At 44.0% G+C, this 24,620-nt stretch overlaps 1 protein-coding gene across 4 annotated transcripts in view; it reads right to left on the bottom strand.

The window, feature by feature from the left end:
- The window catches only part of KCNK10 (potassium two pore domain channel subfamily K member 10), a 141,215-nt gene that overhangs the window by 50,097 nt on the left and 66,498 nt on the right, over window positions 1-24,620 (bottom strand). For all 4 annotated transcript variants that reach the window (XM_060004088.1, XM_060004090.1, XM_060004091.1 and 1 more), the window contains 2 exons: window positions 23,544-23,878; window positions 216-333 (listed from right to left, as the gene is read on the bottom strand). In XM_060004088.1, the coding sequence (XP_059860071.1) occupies window positions 216-333; window positions 23,544-23,878 (453 nt within the window). The remainder of the gene's footprint in view (window positions 1-215; window positions 334-23,543; window positions 23,879-24,620) is intronic.

Below are 24,620 nucleotides of genomic sequence, written 5' to 3'. Positions count from 1 at the left end.
TTTCCCTAGTCTTTCATTTTGAAAAGTGAAATTCTTCATTCTGCTCTGCCTTTTATTGAAAGCCACCACACAAGTACTGCATTAATCTGACAGTGTTTCCTCAGCCTCCTTTGAACCTCCGGCTGCCATGTATTCTATGAGGACAAAATGTTGATTTTAGTGCCATTCCTCAGGAGGGCCTGCAGAGGAAAAGATACTTGCAAATACATTGATACCTATGGTGGTGATGACAGTTCCAGCAAAGAAAAAGGCACTTCCGAGGTCCCAGTGACTGCTGTTGTTAGAAGAGTTTCCTATGGGGCTTACTCCTGCGTTGTCAGCGTCAAGAGCATGCTGCAAGGAAAGTGAGAAAGCATGAGGTTCAGTGAAAAAGCTTACCAAGGGGCTTCCCTGGTGGCACAGTGGTTAAGGATCGTCTGCCAATAAATCCAGGAAGATCTCACGTGCCGCGGAGCAACTAAGCCCATGCGCCACAACTACTGAGCCCGCGTGCTGCAACTACTGAAGCCCACGTGCTGCAACTTCTGAAGCCCACGTGCCTAGAGCCCGTGCTCCGCAACAAGAGAAGCCACCACAATGAGAAGCCCACACACCGCAACGCAGAGTAGCCCCCGCTCGCCACAACTAGAGAAAGCCCGCGTTCAGCAACAAAGACCCAAGGCAGCCAAAAAGAATAAATAAATAAAATAAATACGTTTTTTAAAAAAGATTGCTTTAAAAAGTAAGAAATGAGTGAACAAACAAAAGTAATAAATGTAGGCACATGAGCTTCCCAAAGGTGTGAGAAGAAAGCAATTTAAAATAAGTTTATAAAAAAAAAAAAGCTTACTAAGATTTCCTTGCTCCAGAACCTGCAATGATCTATAAAGGACTGGTTACGTGGATGAGGGTACCGTCATACGATGAAATACTATTGTTACAGAGAAAAGCACAGGCCCAAATGGCACCACTTGTGCTAAAGTCCATGGTATCAAAGCTGCACTTGATACCTGACTTTACTGCAGTTACGACCTTCCCCAGAAATGTAATCTTTTTTTACTATTTATTCTTTTCTTTTAGTGAAGTATAGTTGATTTACAATATTGTGTCAGTTTCAGGTGTACAGCAAGGTGATTTAGTTATTGTTTTTCAGATTATATTCCATTATAAGTTATAACAAGATACTGAATATAGTTCCCTGTGCTGAATCCTTGTGCTTCTCTATTTTATGTATAGTAGTTTGTATCTGTTAATCCCATACTCCTAATTTGTACCTCCCTCCCTCTCTCTCCCCTTTGGTAACTGTAAGTTTGTGTTCTGTGTCTGTGAGTCTATTTCTGTCTTGTATATAGACTCATTTGTATTATCTTTAGATTCCACATATAAATGATATCATGTAGTACTTGTCTTTCTCTGTCTGAGTTACCTCGCTAAATATAATATTTTCTAGGTCTATCCAGAAATGTAATCTTAATCAACCAGTCTGGAATTTTCTGGTCAGCACCAATGAGGCAGCCTGTCTCATGGACCTGTTCCGTCCCCCAGAGGAAAAGAGGTAATGTGCATGCTAAAACCCCTGCTATTCCTTCCCCCCTCTCCCCCCAAAGATGTCCTGACCTAAAATATAATCCTTTCTTTTCTTTTGATAATAGCTCCTTTGCCCCACTCTCTTCCTATAAAAACCTTCCATTTTGTACAATCCCTGGGAGGACCCCTCTAGCTGCTATATGGGATGGTGCCTGATTCATAAATCATTGAATAAAGCCCATTAGATCTTCAAATCTACTCGGTTGAATTTTGGTTTTTGTTTTAATTTTTTGGCCTCGCCGTGTGGCACACAGGATCTTAGTTCCCTGACCAGGGATGGAACCCACGCCCCCTGCAGTGGAAACGCCAAGTTTTAACCACTGGATCACCAGGGAAGTCCCTGAATTTTGTTTTTTAACACTATACATCCACTTGTTAAAATTAGAAAATTAGTTTTAAATTGGGGGGAAAAATCCATATATAGTATGTTGCCATTTATGTAAAATTTGCAGACATAGGATTTACCCAATCCTGGCAGAAGTTATGCAAAACGCATACATCTTGTTGTGCATATACATAGAAAGATGTCTAAAAGGACTGGCACCCAAAGTGGTCACTCCCGGGAGGCAGGGTTTCAGTTCCTTTTCACTCTCTTTTTTTCTGTTTTGTTGGAATGTTTTACACTGACCTTGTTTCAGGAGTTAAGAGCTTGGGCTCCTGGGTCAGACTGTCATGGTTCTGCTCGTTAATCACCTCAGACACTTGGGCAAGTTATTATTTTTTTTAATGTATCTTTTTTTTTTTTACATCTTTATTGGAGTATAATTGCTTTACAATGGTGTGTTAGTTTCTGCTTTATAACAAAGTGAATCAGTTATACATATGTTCCTATATCTCTTCCCCCCTGCGTCTCCCTCCCTCCCACCCTCCCTATCCCACTCCTCTAGGTGGTCACTAAGCACCGAGCTGATCTCCCTGTGCTATGCAGCTGCTTCCCACTAGCTATCTATTTTATGTTTGGTAGTGTATATATGGACTTCAGGATATGAGGAGGCGGAAGGGTAAACTGTGACAAAGCGAGAGAGTGGGCAAGTTATTTTAACCTCTCTAAGCCCAAATTTCCTCATTTGCAAACTGGAGATAACAATGCCTTCCCCCACAGAGTCGTTGTGAGGATTAAATGAGATGATTCATGTCATACGCTGAGCCCAACGCCCAGCACTGTGTCAGGGTTTAACAAATAGTTGACAATTTTGTGACTGTCATTTCACTGTCCCCCAACACACACACACACACACGCACGCGCGCACACACACACACACACGGCTCCTTTTAAAAATAAATAACAATGACTCCTCACTGGCTACCAGATTTGGAATTCCATACACCTTAAAATTCCCAGTGCCTTGGCCACATTGATGCTCCAACCTCATCTCACACTATACTATAAAAGCCTCCAGCCCTGGGCAGGAAACGCTATGAGACATCCCCTCATACTTCTGGAACTTTGCTTTGCCCTCCCACCAAGGTGCCCACCCTTCAGGGTCTAATCTGGGCCCCATTTCTTCCAGGAGGTTCAGTTTGTACCTTGTAGCCTCCACAAAATGCCTCCATCCCAGGACTTACGCTTCTGCACCCATACATTTAACGGGCTTTTGATCACACACTCCCTTGCTGGAAATCCTTCCCTACTCTCAGCATGCACAGAATAAGGTGGAAAATTCCTCAACAGCCCTTCCTGAGCTCACCCTGCCAAACTCCTTCAGGCCAGGGGAGAGGGTAGCAAGAGATTTCAATCAGGTGAGCTGTGGTGAGGAAGGTAGGGGCTTCAGACGGAGGTGACAGAAATATGAGCTACTTCTAGAGTCTCCATTCCCTGGACAAAATCGTAATAACCCCATGTGAATATTGCCAGACACAATTAAATATTGCAGTGGGATTATATTCATCCTAAATAATGCCCATAAAGCTCTGTTAAAACAAGCAGACAGGGGCTTCCCTGGTGGCGCAGTGATTGAGGGTCCGCCTGCCGCTGCAGGGGACACGGGTTCGTGCCCCAGTCCGGAAGGATCCCACATGCCATGGAGCGGCTGCGCCCGTGAGCCATGGTCGCTGAGCCTGCGCGTCCGGAGCCTGTGCTCCGCAATGGGAGAGGCCACAACAGTGAGAGGCCCGCGTACCGCAAAAACAACAACAACAACAAAAAACAACAAGCAGACAGTGGTTGCCATAAATTAGATTACAAATGAAAAAGTCAATCATTGTTAGTAACATTTTGCCTTCATTGATCTGAGATATTTCAAACTCTTTAAACCAGGGATCAACCCTTTTCCAGAAAAGGTCAGATAGTAATTGTGGGCCACATATGGTTTCTGTTGCAAACCCCCTAGACAACTTACTGGACAAAAGAAAAAAGCTCTTTTGTTTAAGTCTTTAGTTTATTCTTTCCTGCCTCTAAGAACATGAAATATTATACTGGCCACTGTTTCTAACATAAACCCTGGCACCCCAGAATTTCAGATCCAGCTGCATGGGATGTGTCTTTGCCTGTGGTTTAAATCGGCCTAATCTACAAGGATCACTTATTCATCAGGGGTTATGCAATTCTCTGCTTTAGAGAAAAGACAGATGCCAAGTCCTTTCTGCTGGTAAAATACCCATTGTCACTATACTTTGAGCGCCATCAGACCAAGCCACAGGCCTTAACTAGTGTTTATAGCCTCATAGTCTATTCAGCTCTGATGGGACCACCTGGAAATAATACCTCAGGGACAGCTCCAGGCCCCAGTCGCTTAGGTAGCCACAGACCACACCATCAATACCTAATATTTACAACTTCTATGAAGCTGCAAAAAGAGTTTGGGTTCAATCAGGTCTCACTGTGCTGAGAATTACACATAAATATCCTAAGCAGACCAACTGCTGCCTATAAAAATGCAGATTTGCAGCAAAGACAGGCAGGGATAATTGTTTGCTTCATCAAAAAATCCAAAGTAAGATTCCTTTTCAAGTTTCTTTTCTTTGAATTATGCAATTTATAAATATTTAATGTTTACATATGTAACCCTGAAGGAAAGTGTCTATCGGTTGAAAGGAAAGGAAATTAACATTTGTTGAGTGTCTACATTGAGGCAGGTGTTTTAGAAGTGTTCTTCCATTTTATCCCTTCCACAACTTGTGTGTTATTCAATTTTATCCTTTCTACAACTTGCAAGAACTTTATGGAATATTATCGCTCTTTCGAGATAAGGAAAGAGGCTCAGGAAAGTTAAGGAACTTGCCCGAGGTCACACAGCCAGGAAGTGGAGAAGTCAGAATTCAAGTCTTGACTCGCCCAAAGCCACGGTTTTGCCCTTTCCTCTGCATATGGTACCCAGAACACACTCATCCTCCCCCACCCTGTGCTCACCTCCAGACAGAGATGAGGGAGAGGTCTTGTCATCGTCCAAGAATTTAGACAGAAGGGACCTCACAAGCAATCATTTCTAATTAGACTACTTCCCTGAACATGTCCATGGGGGCACCAAACTTTATTTGGCTGCTGGAGCTGGTGAGAGCTTAATGGCTCAGCATTAAATTTTAAATTAAAAATAAATAAATAAAAATGGAGAAAGGTTGATTTTATACCCTGAAAGGGAGGGAACAGAGAAAAGACAGAGAAAGCCCCCCAAAAAAGAAGAAAGGAAAGCAAAAGAGACAAAGTGTCAGCTGAGCTCAGTTACAGCAATGCCCAAGACTTCTGAAAAGCAGGTCCATCTAGTACCCAGTTTTAACTTGCTTCATATGTGTGATATAAATTCCTCTCTCGCTCCCCCAAATCTTCAGTAAAGTGGGCTATACAAGCAAATGCCCTGGGGAAGTGGTTTTAAATATAAGGATTGTTATGGGCACTGTGGGCCAGAATGTGATTTAAAACCAGAAGTGAGAAGGAGAAAAATAAGGCCTCTCACAAGTCACCAACCTCTTGGTAAGACTTTAGAGGATCCCCAACCCCAGGAATGAGGCTTGATTCTATCTAGATCATATACATCAGAAAGACTCCAGCAAACAAGCAGAATTAAAATGAATTAACAAACTCAGGTTACATACCTACAGGGGAAACCCAGTATAAATGGACTGTTATCACTTGAACCAACAGCATCGTTTTTAACTCAATAGTTCTGATTGAATTCATACTTCTAACATTATTAATTTTCTAAAGTATTTTCTAATAATCTTAACTGTTTGAACTCAAGAAAAGCCTTTTAAAATTAAATGCATTTGCTTTTAAGTTTGTTTGTTTTTCTTTCTCTCCATTCAGGCTGCAAAAGTGAAGATAAGCCAGCCCATTAGAAGTGTCCAAGCACGTAGATAATGAAATGACGAAACTGAGTCATGTACAGTCTGGCTTAAAGGATCAGTTATAGGGTAGAGGTTCAACCAACATCAGCATCATTTTAAGCCACGATCTCAGACTTAATGAGCATCACGTGTTCAGTTACAAGATCAACCACTACCAAGTTCAGAGAGGTGTTCTGAGGATCAAAAAGAAAAAAACTAAACTACATGTCATGTGAGAGTTTCAAGCTTCAGGAAAAACATACTATAGATAAGAGGGTCCCATTTGAAAATTTAATTCCACCCCTTTTTGAATTTCCTTTTTAGCCTGTCAGTTAGAACTTCCAGCTCCTACCCAGTAAACGATTCATAAATGAATGTTTCAATCAATAAGAAATGAGTGGGGCTTTCCTGGTGGTGCAGTGGTTAAGAATCCGCCTGCCAATGCAGGGGACACGGGTTCGAGCCCTGGTCTGGGAAGATCCCACATGCCACAGAGCAACGAAGCCCGTGAGCCACAACTACTATGCCTGTGCTCTAGAGCCCGCGAGCCACAACTACTGAGCCTGAGTTCTGCAACTACTGAGCCTGAGTTCTGCAACTTCTGAAGCCCGTGCGCCTAGAGCCCGTGCTCTGCAACAAGAGAAGCCACCGCAAGGAGAAGCCCGCGCACTGCAACAAAGAGTAGCCCCCGCTCACCGCAACTAGAGAAAAGCCCACACGCAGCAATGAAGACCCAACACAGCCAAAATAAATTAATTAATTAAATAAATACATTAAAAAAAAAAGATTGCTTTAAAAAAAAATAAGAAATGAGTGAACAAACGACAGTAATAAATGTAGGCACATGGTCTTCCCAGAGGTGTGAGAGGAAAGCAATTATTTCTTTGTAATACAGACAAACATAAGAAAGTAGTCCAACACAAAGAAATATAACGATTGTCCTATTTTTTAAAAAATAAAGAAGGAGGAGGAAGAGTTGGTGACAGTGGTAAGGTCTAAAAGAATCTGTTTCTAACTTACTTACAAAACAGAAACAGAATCACAGATCTCGAAATCAAACTTATGGTTACCAAAGGGGAAACGTAGGGGAGAGAGATAAATGAGGAGATTGGGATTAACATATACACACTGCTATATATAAAATAGAAAACTAACAAGGACCTACTGTATAGCACAGAGAACTATATTTGACATTCTGTACTAACCGATATGGGAAAAGAATCTGAAAAAAAAATGGAGATATATATATATATATATGTATATATATCTGATTCACTTCGCTGTACCCCTGAAACTAACACAACATTGTAAATCAACTATACTCCAATAAAAATAAATTTAAACATCTGTTTCTCACAGAGAGTAGAATGGAGATTGCCAGGGGCTAGAGGGTGGGGAGGGCAGATATTGGTCAAAGGGTACAAACTTCCAGTTATAAGATGAATACGTTCTGGGGACCTAACGTATAGCATGGTGATTTCAGTCACTAATACTGTATTATATACCTGAAGTTACTGAGAGAATAAATCTTAGATGTTCTCACCACAAAAAAAAGAAATGGTAATTATACGACATGATGGCAATGTTAGCTAATGCTATGCTGGTCATCATTTTGTTATAAATAAGTATATCAAATCAATACATTGTACACCTTAAACTTCCCCAATGTTATATGTCAATGATATCTCAATAAACCTGGAAAATAAATAAATAAAAGGATCTCTTTTCTTCCTGCTTCCTCTATCCTCCTTCCCTCCCTGCATTAGGACCACCAGAAAGGTATAACAGAGAAACTGCAGCCTCTCCCAAAATGAGAAGGGGATAAAGAGCCCTCGAAGATCCCCCCACCAAATTCTCCTGGTGCTGTCATCCCATGCGGCAATGCTGGGTTGTATAAATCACTGTTTCGGGCAGCACAAGATACCATCATGAGTGTTAGCGCTACTCTGGGATGAATGACGGCCCACAGGGGACCACTAACTGTCTGTGGCTTTTCTCCTATGATCTGTGTACTTGGTGAGACAATCTGTTTCTCTGTTTCCTCACATGGCACCAAAAAGGAAGACAAGCAAAGGTGGAGAGGTGATCACTCAGCTTGTCTGAGACTGAAGAACGCAGCCGATTGGCACCATATACACGGACGCTAATAACCATGGCGATGGTTTGATTTACTGTCCAAACCAGGACACTTGCAGAGGGAAAAGGGCCTTGTTCACGATTATGCTTGAACTGCAGGACAGGCATAAGACAGGATGTATGATCCTCTTACTAACAGCTCACACTACGGGAACAAAGGGAAATGACCTCATCTGAGGGCACAAAGGTGGCGCTAGGTCTACAACGTTCTTAATCTCGAGAGGGCACAGTCAGCAAAAGGATTTATGAAGGAGATATTTAGCCAGGGGTCGAGGCAAGAGGAGGGGGTCGTGGTGGAAAGTGGCTTCATAAATGCATTCAAAGCGGGCATACTTTCAGCCATTAATGGACAGAAGGAAAGCCACAACCCCTGGGAGACAGAGAAGGGCAACTGGCAGACCACATTCATTACAACTCACAAATGCCCCTAATGACTCAAAACCCTGACAACAGGGTAGCAGCATCCTTCCCCCGCCTCACACATTTGTTGCGGAAGGGCCTCAGGTGAGAAGTGGAAGTATGATATTAATTTGTTCACCGCAGTTGCTTTTTATTTCTCCTGCTTCAGAAGCATTTCACATATAAATATTTCACAGCAGCAGAAGTGACCGTGCTGGGGCTGGGGGCAGGGGGCGGGGCTCCTTCACGTCCAAGTGCAAAGCCACATCATATACATACTTCAGACAACAGTGGGAGGGCATCAGAGAGGAAACCCGGAGCCACCCCCATTAGCCTTTCCTCTGTCCGGGGGGTGCTTTACGACCTGGTTATAAACGTAAAGTGAAGGTCACCTGCAGATTGGACAGCGTGAGTGGAGAATTTGTTTGAAGAATAAGATAGAGAAACCCAAGGTGAGCTAGACGGCACATCCAGAGCCTATGGTCTGAGGAAGGTAGCTTTCCTTGCTACCACTAGTTAATTCTTTGGGGAGAAAATGTTCTAAAACTCAGTTCCTTAGCACCTGGGTATACACTAATGACTGATGTAGCCAAACATTGTCATATGGGACCAAGCCATATTGGCAGGAGACCTCCTACCTTCCAAATTGTGCCTTACAATGTAGAATTCGTTTTTTCTGTCTCTTTGACTACATGGAAGGATGAAATAAGAGACATTTTAACGCATCAAGTCCACTAAGGAAGCAGAGATATATCTGTGTGCTCTGATAAGACCAATAAACTTTCAGAGTGACTAACTCGTCCTTTCGTCTCAGGTTGGACTCAGCCTCTACCAAATCTGCCAAGTGATGATGAAAAATCACCTTGGTCCTGAGGAGAATGCTTGATGTATGCACTGCTCTCTCTGCACTTGAGATTATTCCTATCAAAGATGAATTTACCCAATTTCTGGGGAAAAAAATTTTTTTTTTTACTGGGCTACAAAAGAAGCTCCAGGAATTCTGATTCACTGCTGTGAGCTAAACCCAAGATGACTATTCCTTCCATCGTCACTGCATTGGAGACAGCTTGAAATTTAACAGACGATGCTTCTGCTATCTTGTTTTCATTGTAGCTTTTCACTTGGACTCTTTCTTACTTTTGAGTGCTGGATATTAATCCCAAATTAATATTTCATTTCCTGTGCCCCTTAGAAAATGTATCAGCACCTTCTACCAGCACCTCAGTTCTCTCTCCAGTTTGCAAACCCTTTTTCTAACGCTCATCTGTTATGTCACTTTCTTCCACCTGAAAAAGGACAATATAGGGAAATAGGAATTTGTATGTCTGATCCTCATTTTTCAAAGAACAAAAGGTTAAACCCTCCCTTCCTCAGTAAGGCTAACCCTCATCCACAAGCTTTCCGTCTCTTCCGCCCATTTCTACCAAGAATGAAGGGAAAATACATGTTCTCAATAGATACGGATAAGCGACTCTCAACTGCAGACCTGAATGATACATCGTGTACTGTGGTTTTAAATAGAATCTATTGGCCCAGTTCAACACCTTATGGGAAGATGCAAAGCCATGTCCCTCTAGAGCACAACCAACAGATAATTATTATTCTCTGTAGTCTTCTCACAGGAGAATGGGGGTCCCACAGATTGAGTCAGAGACTCCTGCTCCGTGAATAAGGGCCTGAGTGTTTCCTTGTCTTCTGGCACCAGTCGCACTGGACTTTAACTACCCAAGCCACGTCGGTCTCCCCAAGCAGGAGTAGAGCATCTTGGTGAAAAAGCGTGGGTTCTGGAGCCAGGCTGCCTGTGTCCAGATCCCAGTTCTACCTGTCACCTAAGCTTATCTAACTTCTGTTCCCCAGCTGCTTACCCTTACCTCGAAGGATCATTGTAAAGACTAAATAACAATAAACATGAAGCATTTAGAGCAGTGCCTAGCCACAGGAAATACCGTGTAAGTGAGCTAGAGAGACAATGGATTCTGGAGGACAGGAAGTAGACGTCTTGCATCATTTTTTATTTTATTTTTCTAATCATCGGTCTAACACAGCACCTGCTTCATGACAGGCATTCAGCAAATATTAGTTACTAAAATGAATACAACTGATTATGAGTAATGAAAATAATTGTACGAGCCACACACCACCAAAACCTTATTAAATGAACGAGTCACAGATGTAGAAAACAAACGTGTGGTTACCAAGGGGGAAAAGGTGGGGGAAGGGATAAATTGGGAGATTGGGATTGACATATACACACTACTATATATAAAATACGTAACTAATAAGGACCTACTGTACAGCACAGGGAACTCTACTCAATACTCTGTAATGGCCTGTATGGGAAAAGAATCTAAAAAGGGTGGCTATATGTATATGTATAACTGATTCACTTTGCTGTACACCTGAAACTAACACAACATTGTGAATCAACTATACTCCAATAAAAATTTTAAAAATAAAAAAATAAATCTTGTTAAATGAGATTTTTGCTTCACCTTCAATGAGGAGCAAACACATGCACATTTGTAGATAAATGCAGACACCGACACCGTGGCATTCATTTCTGGATTTTGTTTTATTTTTATGAGAGTTTTTTAAGAACACTGACTTCTCATTTGCAAATTCATTTTTCTAGTATCATGCCAATTGCCATTAGCTCTTTAATTTCTGGCTTAAAAGCTTTAGATCTTCTTCCCTAAACAGTGATGGACTCAACAACCCCAGGGATAAAAACAATAGTAATAATGAAGTGTAAGCCTGTAGAGACAGGCCAGGGGCTGCAAGCCCGATCTTGCACACATTGAACAATCTTCTGCATGACCACTTCACTGAAGAAAGGGCAGTGCCTCTGATTTCAGGGCAACAGCCAGGGGAGTTGCTTCAACTTGCCAGAGCTGCATCTTTGGGCACAAAGATGCCGATCCTGCGCTCACCAGAGGTCACCTGCTGCCTCGGCTGCGGTCCAAACTTCCTGCACAAAAGGCTGCTTGGAGGAAGGGAGGGTTCAGGGCAGGGAAGGAGAAGGCTCATCTGGCTTTGCACGCACTCACAGCAAGGATTTCCACTGGCTGCTGAACGGATGTCTCAGGCGCCATCCTTTCCTTAAAATCATTACGTTCTTAAATAAGTAAAACTTTGGGGCTATGGACACCAAGGGAATCTGCTCATGCATAAAGAACACGAAGAAGTACTCTTGACAACCAGAGCGAGAGGAAAGGTCTTCTAGAGCACAGAAACAAAATCACTTTCTGCTTTGCTTCTGTGAAGGTTCTAAATGAAAGGGGAGTTCCCTGGTGGTTACGACTCGGTGCTCTCACTGCCGTGGCCTGGGTTCAATCCCTGGTCAGGGAACTAAAATCCTGCAAGCCTCAGGCGCAGCCAAAATAAAATAAAATAAATAAACGAAGGGCTCTTGGTCTCCAAAACAGATACACAAGCACCATTCATTCATTTCTCAAACTGTAAGCAACTTCTACGGGCCAGCCACTGTGCCAGGCATCAGGGATACAAGGATAAAAGACACAGACTCAACCTCAAAAAGCTCACAATCCTGGGAAAGAGACAGGTGAGAAAATGATGACTAGCTAATAGAGTCTAATAAGCATAGAGGCAAATGTGAGTGTTTGATGCTACCAGGAGGGCCCACGAAGGCTTCTTCCAGGCCTTGAGTTTTGGCACCTCTGAGGATAAATCAGTTCAGAAATCCGGAGCATAACACTTAGCAAAGTGCCACAGTTGGCACTCCATGAACGTTTAGCTGATGAATGGATGAACGGATGACTAAAACCCAGCTCATAACTACCACTGCTATACTCTGGGCTTCTATGAGGGACCAAAATGGCAATGGACTGACTGATCGGATCACGTCACCCTGCTGCTTGATACAGCCAGAGCCTCCCAGCGCTCTTAGGATAAAATCCAGCATCAGGCCCTGCAGGGTGTTGCCCCTGCCTGTCTCCAACCTAAATGCCTACCAATCTCCCCTTGTTAATGGACCTCCAGCCACCTACACTCCCCTTCTCTCAAGTTCCCAGACATCCTGGCTTCCTTCCACCCACAGGGGCCTGACAGCTCCCTCCGCCCAGAACCCCTGTCCTACTAATCAGGTCTGTTCACGTGCCTCACAGCTCTAGTTCCCCCATCCCTTTGCAGCATTCATCTGGTTTTATTTGCACTTATTTCTGTGATTACATGCATAAGGTTTGCCTCTCCCACTACCAATCAGTAGGGTGACCATATAATTTATCTTTCAAACCACGTTTGAGAGGAAAAGGGCCACTGTTCACAAATATTTCAGATCCACAAAAGCTGGGATGTTTGCCCATCCTAGCTATAAACGCTCCAAGAGGTCGGGGACCGTGTCTGCCTTTTATTCACCATCATGGCCTCAGTACTTAGCATTGAGTAAATCAATAAATTTGTCAAATTAATAAATGAATGAGGGAGTGAGTAAGCAGGTGAGTGAGTGAGTGATTTGGGGTTTGGCAGAAGAGAATGGTAAATGTCACAGCCTTGGGACATGTTCATGGGTCATGCAAATTAACCAATATCTCCTGCTTGTGGGGAGAAATCTTGACAGCTCAAGATCTCTGGCCTTCCCTTTATCTGCAGAATAGCAGCTTCAGTCACCATGACAACATCAAAGGTCCATGCCCAGGACCACAGCATTGTACCCAGTCCTCTCCTGCAGCCGCCCATATCTCAAATTAACTCCTCCGCCAGCAGTGAAGTGAGTCACTATACCAGAGGCCCACAGTTCAGCACCTGGCCCTGGCACGGATGCTCTCCATATGCTGGGAGCGTTAAAAATCCAGGGGAGAAGGAGAACGGGAATCTGTGTCAGAAAGCAAGCACTGACTCTCAGGAAGGAGCTTTCCCATTCTGTGGTTTAAGTGGATTTTCCCTTAGGAGGAATTTGTCCTGATACAATTACACACTCTTCAGCCCCATTGTGTCGAGCCAGGGATAGAGCATGATGAAGAGACCATGGGCTCTGGAGTTGGAAAATCCAGATTCCAGGCCCACTTTTGCCACTAGCTAGTTGTGAGGACTTAACCAGGACACCTAGCCTTGGTAAATGGGGACAGTAACAGCGGCTACCGCTTGGAATAATGGGGAGTGAAAATGAGGTTCAGGAACACATGTAAACTGCCTTGCCCCAAGCCTGCACACAGTCAGGACTTAATCAGTGGTGTCAAACAGTATCCATCAAATACATCTTGAGGCCCCAGTACTGAGCAAAGGATCCAAGACTCTAACCATTTATTAGCAAAGGATAAAAATCCCTAAGCGATCATACGGTGAAAACCAGTGGCAAAGATCCTATCCATCAACATAAAAAGTCACAACCTGACACATGACCACTACAGACCCTCATCCACGCAGGCTGAAGCATTCTTCCCTCCCCTGTCAGTCAGTGAAGCCTCATGATTTTGTCCCTTGGCGGTTACAGAGGTTGAATGTTTTATTGCTTTCTCCAAGATGAGTCATGTGGGAAGTTTCTAAAACAACTGCACTGGGGGCAGGGAAGGAAGCAATTGTGGCCTGTGAGAGCATGGAGGGTAAAGGAGTTCTTGGGATGGAGTGACTGCCTAATTGAGTTGATGGAAACTGCGACTTCATAAACCTATTCAGGGGCTTCCCTGGTGGTGCAGTGGTTGAGAGTTCGCCTGCCGATGCAGGGGACACGGGTTTGTGCCCCGGTCCGGGAGGATCCCACATGCCGCAGAGCGGCTGGGCCTGTGAGCCATGGCCGCTGAGGCTGCGCGTCCGGAGGCTGTGCTCCGCAACGGGAGAGGCCACGACAGTGAGAGGCCCGCGTACCGCAAAAAATAAAACAAAAAAAAAACAAAAAAAAAAACCTATTCAATGTATTGGTTTGGCCAAAAAAGTTTGTTGGGATTTTTCCATAAGATGTTTGGAGACGAAAGTTGGACAGGGGGAAATAGTGTTTCCTAAATGCCAACTCTATGCCAGATACTCTGCTGAGCACTTTACGTGGGTTAACTCACTCCCTCCTCCCATTATTCCGAATGAAGAGGGACTGCACCATCCCTATCATAGGAAAAGCAGCCTTAGGTTTAAGAGTGCTAAAGACCAAGTCTATCTGACTCCAATGTCCGTGCTCTTTCCCCTCCTTGACACTCCCTTCTTTGAAAACACAACAGTCCATATTTAGAGTGCTATGGTACCGTGTCAGCCCACATTTCCCTAAAAATTTCTCTTTCTCCCTCCAATCTTTTCCTTGGGGTAAAACCTTTAAGAAAAGGCTCAGACGTAGCGTAGGGGGTACTGACCGTTGACACAAGTGGGCAGTCTAGCACAGTGCTTAGACGTATGGGCTCTGGAGTCTGGCATCCCAAGGCTCAAATCCCAGTTTAACCACCTATCAGCTGTGTGGCCTTGGGCAAATTACTTAATTTCTTAGAATTTATTTGTTCATCCATGAAATTGAATGATGACAATAGCTCCTACCTGTAGGTTTGTTGCAGGGGTTAGATGAATTCAAGGATTGAAGCACTTAGAACATGCCTAGAGGAACGTACACAACCAATAAGTGGTAGCCATTTTTTATTATTACAACAGCTCTGCAGGAAATTTCCCTACTACTGTCATCTGCAGACTCTCTCACGGAGTCTCAAGGGTAAGATTCCAGAGATGAATGGGTCTTCTGTGTCCTCTGTGGACTGAACTGCTGAAGCCCAGTTCAGGTTAATCAGCCTGCCCCAGGGCACCACACTAGAAGATGGACGTGCCTCACTGAGGGATACATAGCAAACAGGCCTGGAGGATGCAGGCCCTTTCACTCACTCACACTCTGGAGTCACTGGTCATCCCATTGTCTGAGTGACCCACTCCTTGGGGCTGCCTGAGCCTTCTGGGTCTCTGAGGTTCTCCAATATGTGTTTCAAACCACACAGAGGAACAGTCAGGCTGAACAGAGATCATGGAGCCAGCCCCGGTGTCTGCCTAATAGATCTGAGGCCAAGCGTCCCCATCAAAGCTGGGATGATTATCTAGGTGGCAGGGTAAGCCTCTAAATGACACAGAAAACTGCTCGGTTACTTCCCTGTGCTCAAGCCACATCAATACAGCAAATGGTGTTAGCAGCCCAACTCAGCATTCAGGGGAGTCATTTCTGCGAAGGGGACTTTACACTTTAACAGTCGAAGCAAATCAAATTTAGGATTTGAAGCCCCAAAGTGCATTTCAGGAGTTTTCTTCTCTTTTCCCTTAGCGGAACCCCAGGATGCACATAATTTAGAGGGTTTCTACTCCCCACAGCATATCCTGCTGAAATAACAACGGAAGTCATGCTGGGGCCCTTAATGAGACAGGGCCAGAGCTCCGTGACCCCAACTAGGTAGGGTCTATGAGCCCCGTGCCAGCCTGAAGAAGGTACAGAAGACAGACATTTGCCCTTCTTCTTCCCAATAAAGAGTTCTCGGGGTCTATGTCTCTCGGGGAGGATTTGAGGCAGGAGATAGATGGGCCCCAGGCTGAGCAGCTGGAGTTTGTCCCCTGTGGACAGATACTCCAAGATAAAGATAATATTTATCAGGAGAACAATAGGAGAGGCTGAGCCCTGCCCAGAAAAAAGATAGAGACCACATATTTCTCATTGTCGAGGTCGAGGAGACCTTCCCTACTGCACATGTGCAGAAAGGCTCCTTGGAGGTCAAAACGGGAGTGATGTCAACCTACCCATAGGCCTCTTCGCTAGAATCCATCTTGGCTAAGAGATGCGTGCACACACTTGGGAGGACCCTGAGATATACCAAATACGGACTCAGAACCAGGCAAAGCAAGATGACTGGCCAAAGGAAACCTGGAAGAAATGCCCCATATAGGTGATTCAAACTACCATGAGGGCACGACTCTCTCTGAGTCTGCCCATGTGTCTATCCACACATACTCTTTTTCCTCCTAATAAACACTTTACTTGTTTCACTAAAAAATAATAATAATAATTTAGGGGTTCTCTATATTTCTTTTTCCTGCCTTCCCTAACAAATAAATAGTAGCGATCACAATAGCTCAAAGTAGCTGAGCTTTTTTGTTTAATCTTCAGACCTCCCTAACAAGTGGACACTATTATCATAATCGTCATTTTACAGAAGGGAAGCTGAGGCCTGGGGTGACTCCCTTTCTGACCCAGGTCACACAGCCCACGGGCAGAAAAAAGATTTACTCCAGAGTGTGGGTGCCGCTCGCCGGGCTCCCCTGACCCACATGGCCTCTGCTTGAACAGGAAGGAAGGCGGAGCACAGGGCAGGCACTCCAGACATCTTTGCTGAACGGGACACGAGTCGTCTTCAAGTTTGCTTTGTCAGACTCTCTTAAATGTGGCCCCTTCACTGTGTCTCAGCATGGCCCACGGATGAGGTCCCAATATACTTCCGAACTGGTCTTACTTCCTCCAATTTCTCCTTCCTCCAACCCTACATCCTCAGCGCTCGAAGAGTTACCTTTCCAAAGAAAGTTTCCATCGTGTCCCTACCTTCTTAAATCTTTCAGTGACTCCCCCACTTCCCGCAGCACAAAGCCTAAACCGCTCGGCAAGGCTCTCTGGGCACCTCAAATCCAGCCCCTGCCCCCGTCCCAAGCTCATCTCCCACCACCTGCCCACACCTCTCAGCTCAAGGCACACGGACCACCTGCACCTCCCTCAACGGGCGCCACATGCCGATACCCTTCACGGCGGGTCCTGAATGATGAAATCCTTCCGTATTGCACGTTTCTGTTCCCATGCGTGGTGTTTAAGAGAACAGGACAGTGGTCAGACTGCCCAGGAGTGAATCTGAGATCCTCCACTCACTAATCAGGTATCCTTGAGCGTGTAACTTCACCTCCTGCTGCCTCAGTTTCCTCCTTTGCGAGTGGCACAAAAGTCTATCCTCATAGAATCGTTGTAGGGACTAAAGGAGACAAATGGCCACGAAATCTTCCCTGACCTCTGTTTGCCTCACTGGGGTGCCACTCCAGTGATCATCGAAAAGACAAGAGATCACAGACGCTGGGGAAAACGTGGAGAAAAGGGAGCCCTCGCGCACTATTGATGGGGTTGGAAACTGGTACAGCCACTACGGAAAACAGTATGACGTTTCCTCAAAAAATTAAAAGCAGAACTACCAAATGATCCAGCAATTCCACTTCTGGGAACACATCCAAAGGAAACAAAAACAGTAACTCGAAAAGGTATCTGCACCCCCATGTTCATAGCAGCATTTACAGTAGACGAGACATGGAAACAACCTGAGTGGCCACAGATTAATGGATAAAGAAGTTGTGAGTTTTACATATATATGATGTAATATTATTCAGCCATTAAAAAATGAAGGCATCCTGCCATTTGCAAAAACATGGATGGACCCTGAGGATATGCTCAGTGAAATAAGTCAGATGGAGAAAGACAAATGCTGTATGATTTCACTTACATGTGAAATGTTTTTTAAAAAATTCATAGGAAAAAAGATCAGAGATGGGGGGTGGGGAAAGGCCAGTTGGAGGAAGGTAGTGGAAAGGTACAAACTTATAAGTAAGTCCTTATAAGTAAGTCCTTACTTATAAGTAAGGACTGACTTACTTACTTACTTATAAAGACTTACTTACTTACTTACTTATAAGTAAGTCCTCGGGAGGTAATGTACAACTTTATGAGTATAGTTAACACTGCTGTATACTATATGTGAAAGTTGTTAAGAGAATAAATCTAAGAGTTCTCACCACAAGGAAAAACAAATTTTTCCCTTTATTGGATCTACATGAGGTGATGGATGCTAACTCAACTTTCTGCAGTAATCATTTCACAATAAATGTTCAAACCATTATGCTGTACACCTTAAACCTATACAGTGATATATGTCAATTATATCTCAATAAAACTGGGGAAAAAATAGCTCCATTCCGATGAATTCTAGTTATTGGTTTATATGCCTCTTCCTCTAGGGTTTCTCAATCTACTGCCATGTGAAACTGGATAATTCTTTGTTATGAGTGGATATGCTGGGCATTGCTGAATGTTGAGCAGTGTCCCTGGACTCTACCCACTAGACATCTGTAGCACCAACTGTGACAACTGAAAACGTCTCCAGACATTGTCAGATGCCCCCTGGAAGCAACCCCCGCTCCCCACTAAGAATCACTGCTTGAAATTCTGAGCTCCTTGAATAATACTACAAACAGCAGCAGCAATATCTATCTTTTTTTTTTTTGAGTGTGCACCACGTGCCAAGAGCAGTTCAAAGCCCTTCTCATGAATTATAGAACTTAATCCTCTCAATATCCTAAGGGTGAGGGATTTTAGGCACATTTTATTGATAATGAAATGGAATCACAGAGAAGTTCACGACTTGCTCAAGGTGTATTTTATCTTCATCTTTTCTATCCCCAACACTTAGCATGTTACCTGATGTAACAGAAGCTCCGTAGCAACTTAAAGAATGCATAGATGAATTAATGAATGAAACAGTCTCCTCCATAGCAGCATCTGGGTCAGGGATGGTGACCCACCTGTCACATCCGGAGTCCTATGATACCTCATAAAAGTGGTTTAAGTCTTTGGAAAATCCCTCCCCAGCTATGGCCCTTTTAAGCTAGCCAGGCATTTCACAGGGGTTAATCTGTTCCAGGTATTCTGTTTTTATTATTAATAACATGAATTACACCTTCCAGATTAGCTTTATGAGGGGTTCACTCAATCCAGCCAAGAGTCCTGACACTACCAGATAAACCATTGACCAGCCACATACAACAATAAAAATATCGGTGAGATACAATAATATTATTTTTCCATCTTAGGACACACCACACTGAAAACCCTCCCAAACACTGTGTTTCTTATGAGCACTACATACAGTGCTGCTGAGAGGTGTAGAGTGGAGAGGATGCCCCCTGGTCCAAAAGTGTGGACACTTTCATCCTATGAAGGAAACAGTGAAGGGTAAACCATAATAAAATTTTTTAACATCTTTATTGGAGTATAATTACTTTACAATGGTGTGTTAGTTGCTGCTGTATACAAAGTGAATCAGCTATACATATACATATATCCCCATATCCCCTCCCTCCTGAGTCTCCCTCCCACCCTCCCTATCCCACCCCTCTAGGTGGTCACAAAGCACCAAGCTGATCTCCCTGTGCTATGCGGCTGCTTCCCACTAGCTATCTATTTTACATTTGGTACTGTGTATATGTCAATGCCATTCTCTCACTTTGTCCCAGCTTACCCTTCCCCCTCCCCGTGTCCTCAAGTCCATTCTCTACGTCTGTGTCTTCCTGTCCTGCCCCTAGGTTCTTCAGAACCTTTTTTTTTTTAGATTCCATATATATGTGTTAGCATACGGTATTTGTTTTTCTCTTTCTGACTTACTTCACTCTGTATGACAGACTCTAGGTCCATCCACCTCACTACAAATAACTCAGTTTCGTTTCTTTTTATGGCTGAGTAATATTCCATTGTATATATGTGCCACATCTTCTTTATCCATTCATCTGTCGATGGACACTTAGGTCGCTTCCATGTCCTGGCTATTGTAAATAGAGCTGCAATGAACATTGTGGTACATGACTCTTTTTGAATTATGGTTTTCTCAGGGTATATGCCCAGTAGTGTGATTGCTGGGTCGTATGGTAATTCTCTTTTTAGTTTTTTAAGGAACCACCATACCGTTCTCCATAGTGGTTGTAACAATTTACATTCCCACCAACAGTTCAAGAGGGTTCCCCTTTCTCCACACCCTCTCCAGCATTTATTGTTTGTAGATTTTGTGATGATGGCCATTCTGACTGGTGTGAGGTGATAACTCATTGTAGTTTTGATTTGCATTTCTCTAATGATTAGTGATGTTGAGCATCCTTTCATGTGTTTGTTGGCAGTCTGTATATCTTCTTTGGAGAAATGTCTATTTAGGTCTTCTGCCCATTTTTGGATTGGGTTGTTTGTTTTTTTGATATTGAGCTGCATGAGCTGCTTGTATATTTTGGAGATTAATCCTTTATCAGTTGCTTCATTTGCAAATATTTTCTCTCATTCTGAGGGTTGTCTTTTCATCTTACTTATAAACCATAATAATTTGATTCTTGACTGACACAGGTTCAGCATTTTTAACTGCTTAGCCTACAAAAAACTGTAAGTAAACACCAGTATAAATCCTTATATCAGAGTAGATGGAGATCTTAAAGTATCCCATGTCCAGGATTGATAGTCAATGGGTATAAAGGGAAAAAAGAGGAAATGCTTTCTGTTAAAGAGCAAAGAACTCCAATGCCTTTTGACTCTGCTAAAATTCTGGAAAGTGTTGAACATAAAGCAAATGTTTAAGAGAGAGTTAAGCTTATGCTAAAGTAAACACTACTTCAAGGGCTGTGGACTCATTGGGCGAGGCAGGGTAGAGCCAGGCAGACCTCACTTTGAATCCCAGCTCTGTCATGTTGGTGGTTGGAAAGTTACGCAACCTCTTTTAGCATCAGTTCTTTACCTGTAAAATGGGTATAATTATACCAACTTAGAAGGTTGTTGGAGAGATTAAATGAGATGATGGGTAGAAGAGGCCTAGCTCATAACGGGTGGCTACTAAAGGGTATATGTTTTAATTGTTATAAAAATGATCTCAAGGGCATGCGCGCGCACACACACACACACCCTCATTTCACAGAGAAATCTTCGAGGTCAAAGGATGGGTCTTAACAGCAACACCAGAACTAGAATCTCTACCCTCCTCCATTCTGTCCTTCATTCTGGCCACTGAATTCTTTCATAAAGGAGAAGGCCAAAGAATGAACAATAGAGAAATACGGAATTAATAAATAAATGCATGAATAAGCTCAGATGTCTCATGGCATCACCAGTGTTATAGATTTAGTTTGATAGCTCATTCCAAAAGCATGTCTCTATTGGGTAGTAATTAGATGTAAAGCCATGCAGAGGCTACACATGGATGCAAAGATAATGAGATATGATCCCTTTCCTCAAGATCTCATTGTCTAAGGAAAGAAAATTCAGGCACAAGTCCAGGTCAATTCAGACCACCTTTTAGGTTATTACATGTATTGCAACTAAATAAAAAGGATCTCACCACATATCACCACAGCATGTATAATAAGTTCCTTACTGAAAATTACTCCCGAATTATTTCCTCCATTCTCTATGCCTTTATGAGCCTTAAACCTGGCACAGATTCGTGACAGATTGGTAGCATTTTACCATGAAAGGAGAAAAAAAAAAAAAAGACAAGGCCATCTAAGAAAGAGTGATATGAAACACTGCCCCTTGACCTTTAGAATTGTAAGGTTTTATTTTATTTATTTATTTATTTATTTTTGGGCGCTACGCGGGCCTCTCACTCTTGTGGCCTCTCCCGTTGCGGAGCACAGGCTCCGGACGCGCAGGCTCAGCGGCCATGGCTCACGGGCCCAGCCGCTGCGCGGCATGTGGGATTTTCCCGGACTGGGGCACGAACCCGTGTCCCCTGCATTGGCAGGCGGACTCTCAACCACTGCGCCACCAGGGAAGCCCAGATTTTTTTTTTTAATAAAAACTGTAGGATATAGGTATGAAACCATATGTATTCCAGGGAAAAAAATGTATATTTCTATTCATCTAAGAGTCAAGCCAGATTATAGAAACTAATTTAAAAGACTACAACTACTATGAAGGGGCCAAATCATAGGCAGCCTCAGAATTCCCCTCCCCTATCAGTGTGGCTGGAAATAGATAAATAAATAAGCCAGCCCAGACTTGTGAATCCTACAGAATCCTAATTTGTAGTAGCCATTAGAATTTTTTTTTAGCCATTAGAATTTAATGCTGGTGGGACTTCCCTGGTGGTGCAGTGGTTAAGAATCCGCCTGCCAATTCAGGGAACACAGGTTCAATCCCTGGTCCGGGAAGATCCCACATGCCACAGGGCAACTAAGCCCGAGTGCCACAACTACTGGAGCACACATGCCACAACTACTGAAGCCCGTGCGCCTAAAGCCCGTGCTCTGCCACGAGATAAGCCACCGCAATGAGAAGCCCGCACACCACAACAAAGAGTAGCCCCCCCTCGCTGCAACTAAAGAAAGCCCGTGCATAGCAATAGAGACCCAACGCAGCCAAAAATATAATTAATTAATTTTTAAAAGAAAAGAATTTAATGCTGGTAATCCCAGAGCCAGAAGGAATTGTGAAAGCTGTCTTTTCCATCCCTCGGTCTTCCAAACTTCAGAACCCACAGAAAGATGGGACTCTCCCTTGCCTCCATAAACGTCACCGCCCCCCACCACTGCTGCTCGTGGCTCAGGAGGGCATGTAGATTGGAGGCCGCCATCCTGCCTCACCTGCAAGGTGAAGCCCATCTGCTGGGCTCTAAACCACTTCCCTTCTCTCTTCCCAGGACTCGGTCCTCTCCACCTTTCGCTCACTTCTCAAGCCTCCTGTTTCGCTTCCTCCTGTCATGCCACCTTAGATGACTCCCTGTCTCCCACATCCCTTCCCAGCCTCACATCACCCCTGCCAAGGTCGCCCCACCCCTTCCTCTGCCTTGTTTCTGTAGGCGGGGGCCCAAAGTTCTCTGCCTCCATTTTTTATGCACATTTTTTCCTTAATATCCAAGGCATGGAAGGGCTTTAGTACAGTGCCTGACACACAGTGAGTGTTCAAAAGTAGCAACCTTGATTATCCCTGTTACTGTTATCCTTATTATTTCAACCTCACAAATCCACCAAAGCCTCTTTCAAGTCACTAACACCCTACCCATCCCACAGCTGGTGCCCTTTTCTCTGCTCCATTCTCATCCGCCTTCGACAGGTTCATACAGCCCTGCTCCTTTAAAATTCTCTCTTTCTTTGGTTTCTGGGCCACCCTCTTACCCCAGCATCTCACACAGATTTAAAAGTTAATCAGCATATATAAGTGGACTTGAATCTGAAAATCCAAAGCCCTTTGCCGGCTGCTGCCTCTGGCCACCACATGCAAAAGCAGGTAATACAAAACACAGCCTGCTCCTACGTTGTACATGTGAGCCCTCTTCCCCCACATTGTCACGGGTCTCCACTCAAGTGTCACCTCCCAGAGAGGACCTCCCTGACCATCAGTAGCATCTCAACCAACGGCAAAGCTCAGTGAGCCAGAAAGACAAAACCAAGGTCACACTCTCCCCCCGACCCAAGGTGATTCTACTGTGGACTCACTCCTTGCTCACCTGAATCAATGTCTCCAGCTCCTGTGGGCTCACACAGACATGATCCCGCAGGAATTCTGCCTTCTCCATGGCAATAGTGTTCTTTTGGCTGCTCTCAAAGGGCTGTTCCAATGCCCGGAAGACGAGACCGCCCGTGACGAGGTAGACCACCACGACCACGAAGATGGCAACCACTGTTTTACACTTCATGACGGTCTGCAGGGCCCCCTGGGAGGCACCTTCCATTCTGGCTACCACCGTGGCTCGGGAGGAGATGGAGAGGCGTGGGGCCGCGTAATGCCCGTTAGTGGTGCCCTTGGGCTGGCACACCGGGGGCGCTGCTGCAGGAACGGCCACTGAGAAACGGGGTGGGTGAGAGGGGAGAAGAGAATTTGTTTATAAACACAAAGCCCAAAACTTGTCGGAAACAAAGCACAGGTGTCTTTCTCAAGCCAGCTTTCAAACGTGAGGATTAAAGATTGGTTCACCAAGCCTGCAGTGAGGGAATTCAATTAGTTGCTAGGTGTCTGTTGAATTCTAAAACAGTGAGCACCAGGTGTTCTAGTTTTCACACAAAAAAAATAATATTAATTGAGTCTGAAATGTTTATATTTCTCTACAAGGGTCCAAATTTGAAAGCCATGTCTCTGTTATTTCTCATTCATTTTCTCCCTTAGTTTCCTTGTTAAGTGATGTGTAAGACACACAACAAACCATGATATTTTAAAAAGAGACATATTGTGCAATTTGGAGACGAAAAGGTAGGAGAAGGATACCCAGCAGAATTGTCCAAGTGCTGAGGGCTAGGTAATACCAGGAGTAGAGAAGAAATGAGCATCTAGCAAGTTTAAAAGTTCTTTTATCCAGGTCTATGGTCACAAAACAAAAGAAGGGTGAGTTTGCTATAATGAAGAGTCAAAAACCAAACACAGTGACACTCAGATCAAGATAGACAGGCAGGAGGACATGGAATTCACCTCCCCCCACGAACACATCAAAAATGCATCTACAGGTTGAGACCTGTGTCCTTGGGAGGGGACTCAGAGGAGAAGGGAGATTTCATGGGTGGAGACACTCCCTGGGAAGTGAGTGGTTCAA

The sequence above is a fragment of the Delphinus delphis genome, chromosome 2 (assembly GCF_949987515.2).
Source record: "Delphinus delphis chromosome 2, mDelDel1.2, whole genome shotgun sequence".
NCBI lineage: Eukaryota > Metazoa > Chordata > Mammalia > Artiodactyla > Delphinidae > Delphinus > Delphinus delphis.
This window is presented reverse-complemented; position numbering and strand designations above follow the sequence as displayed.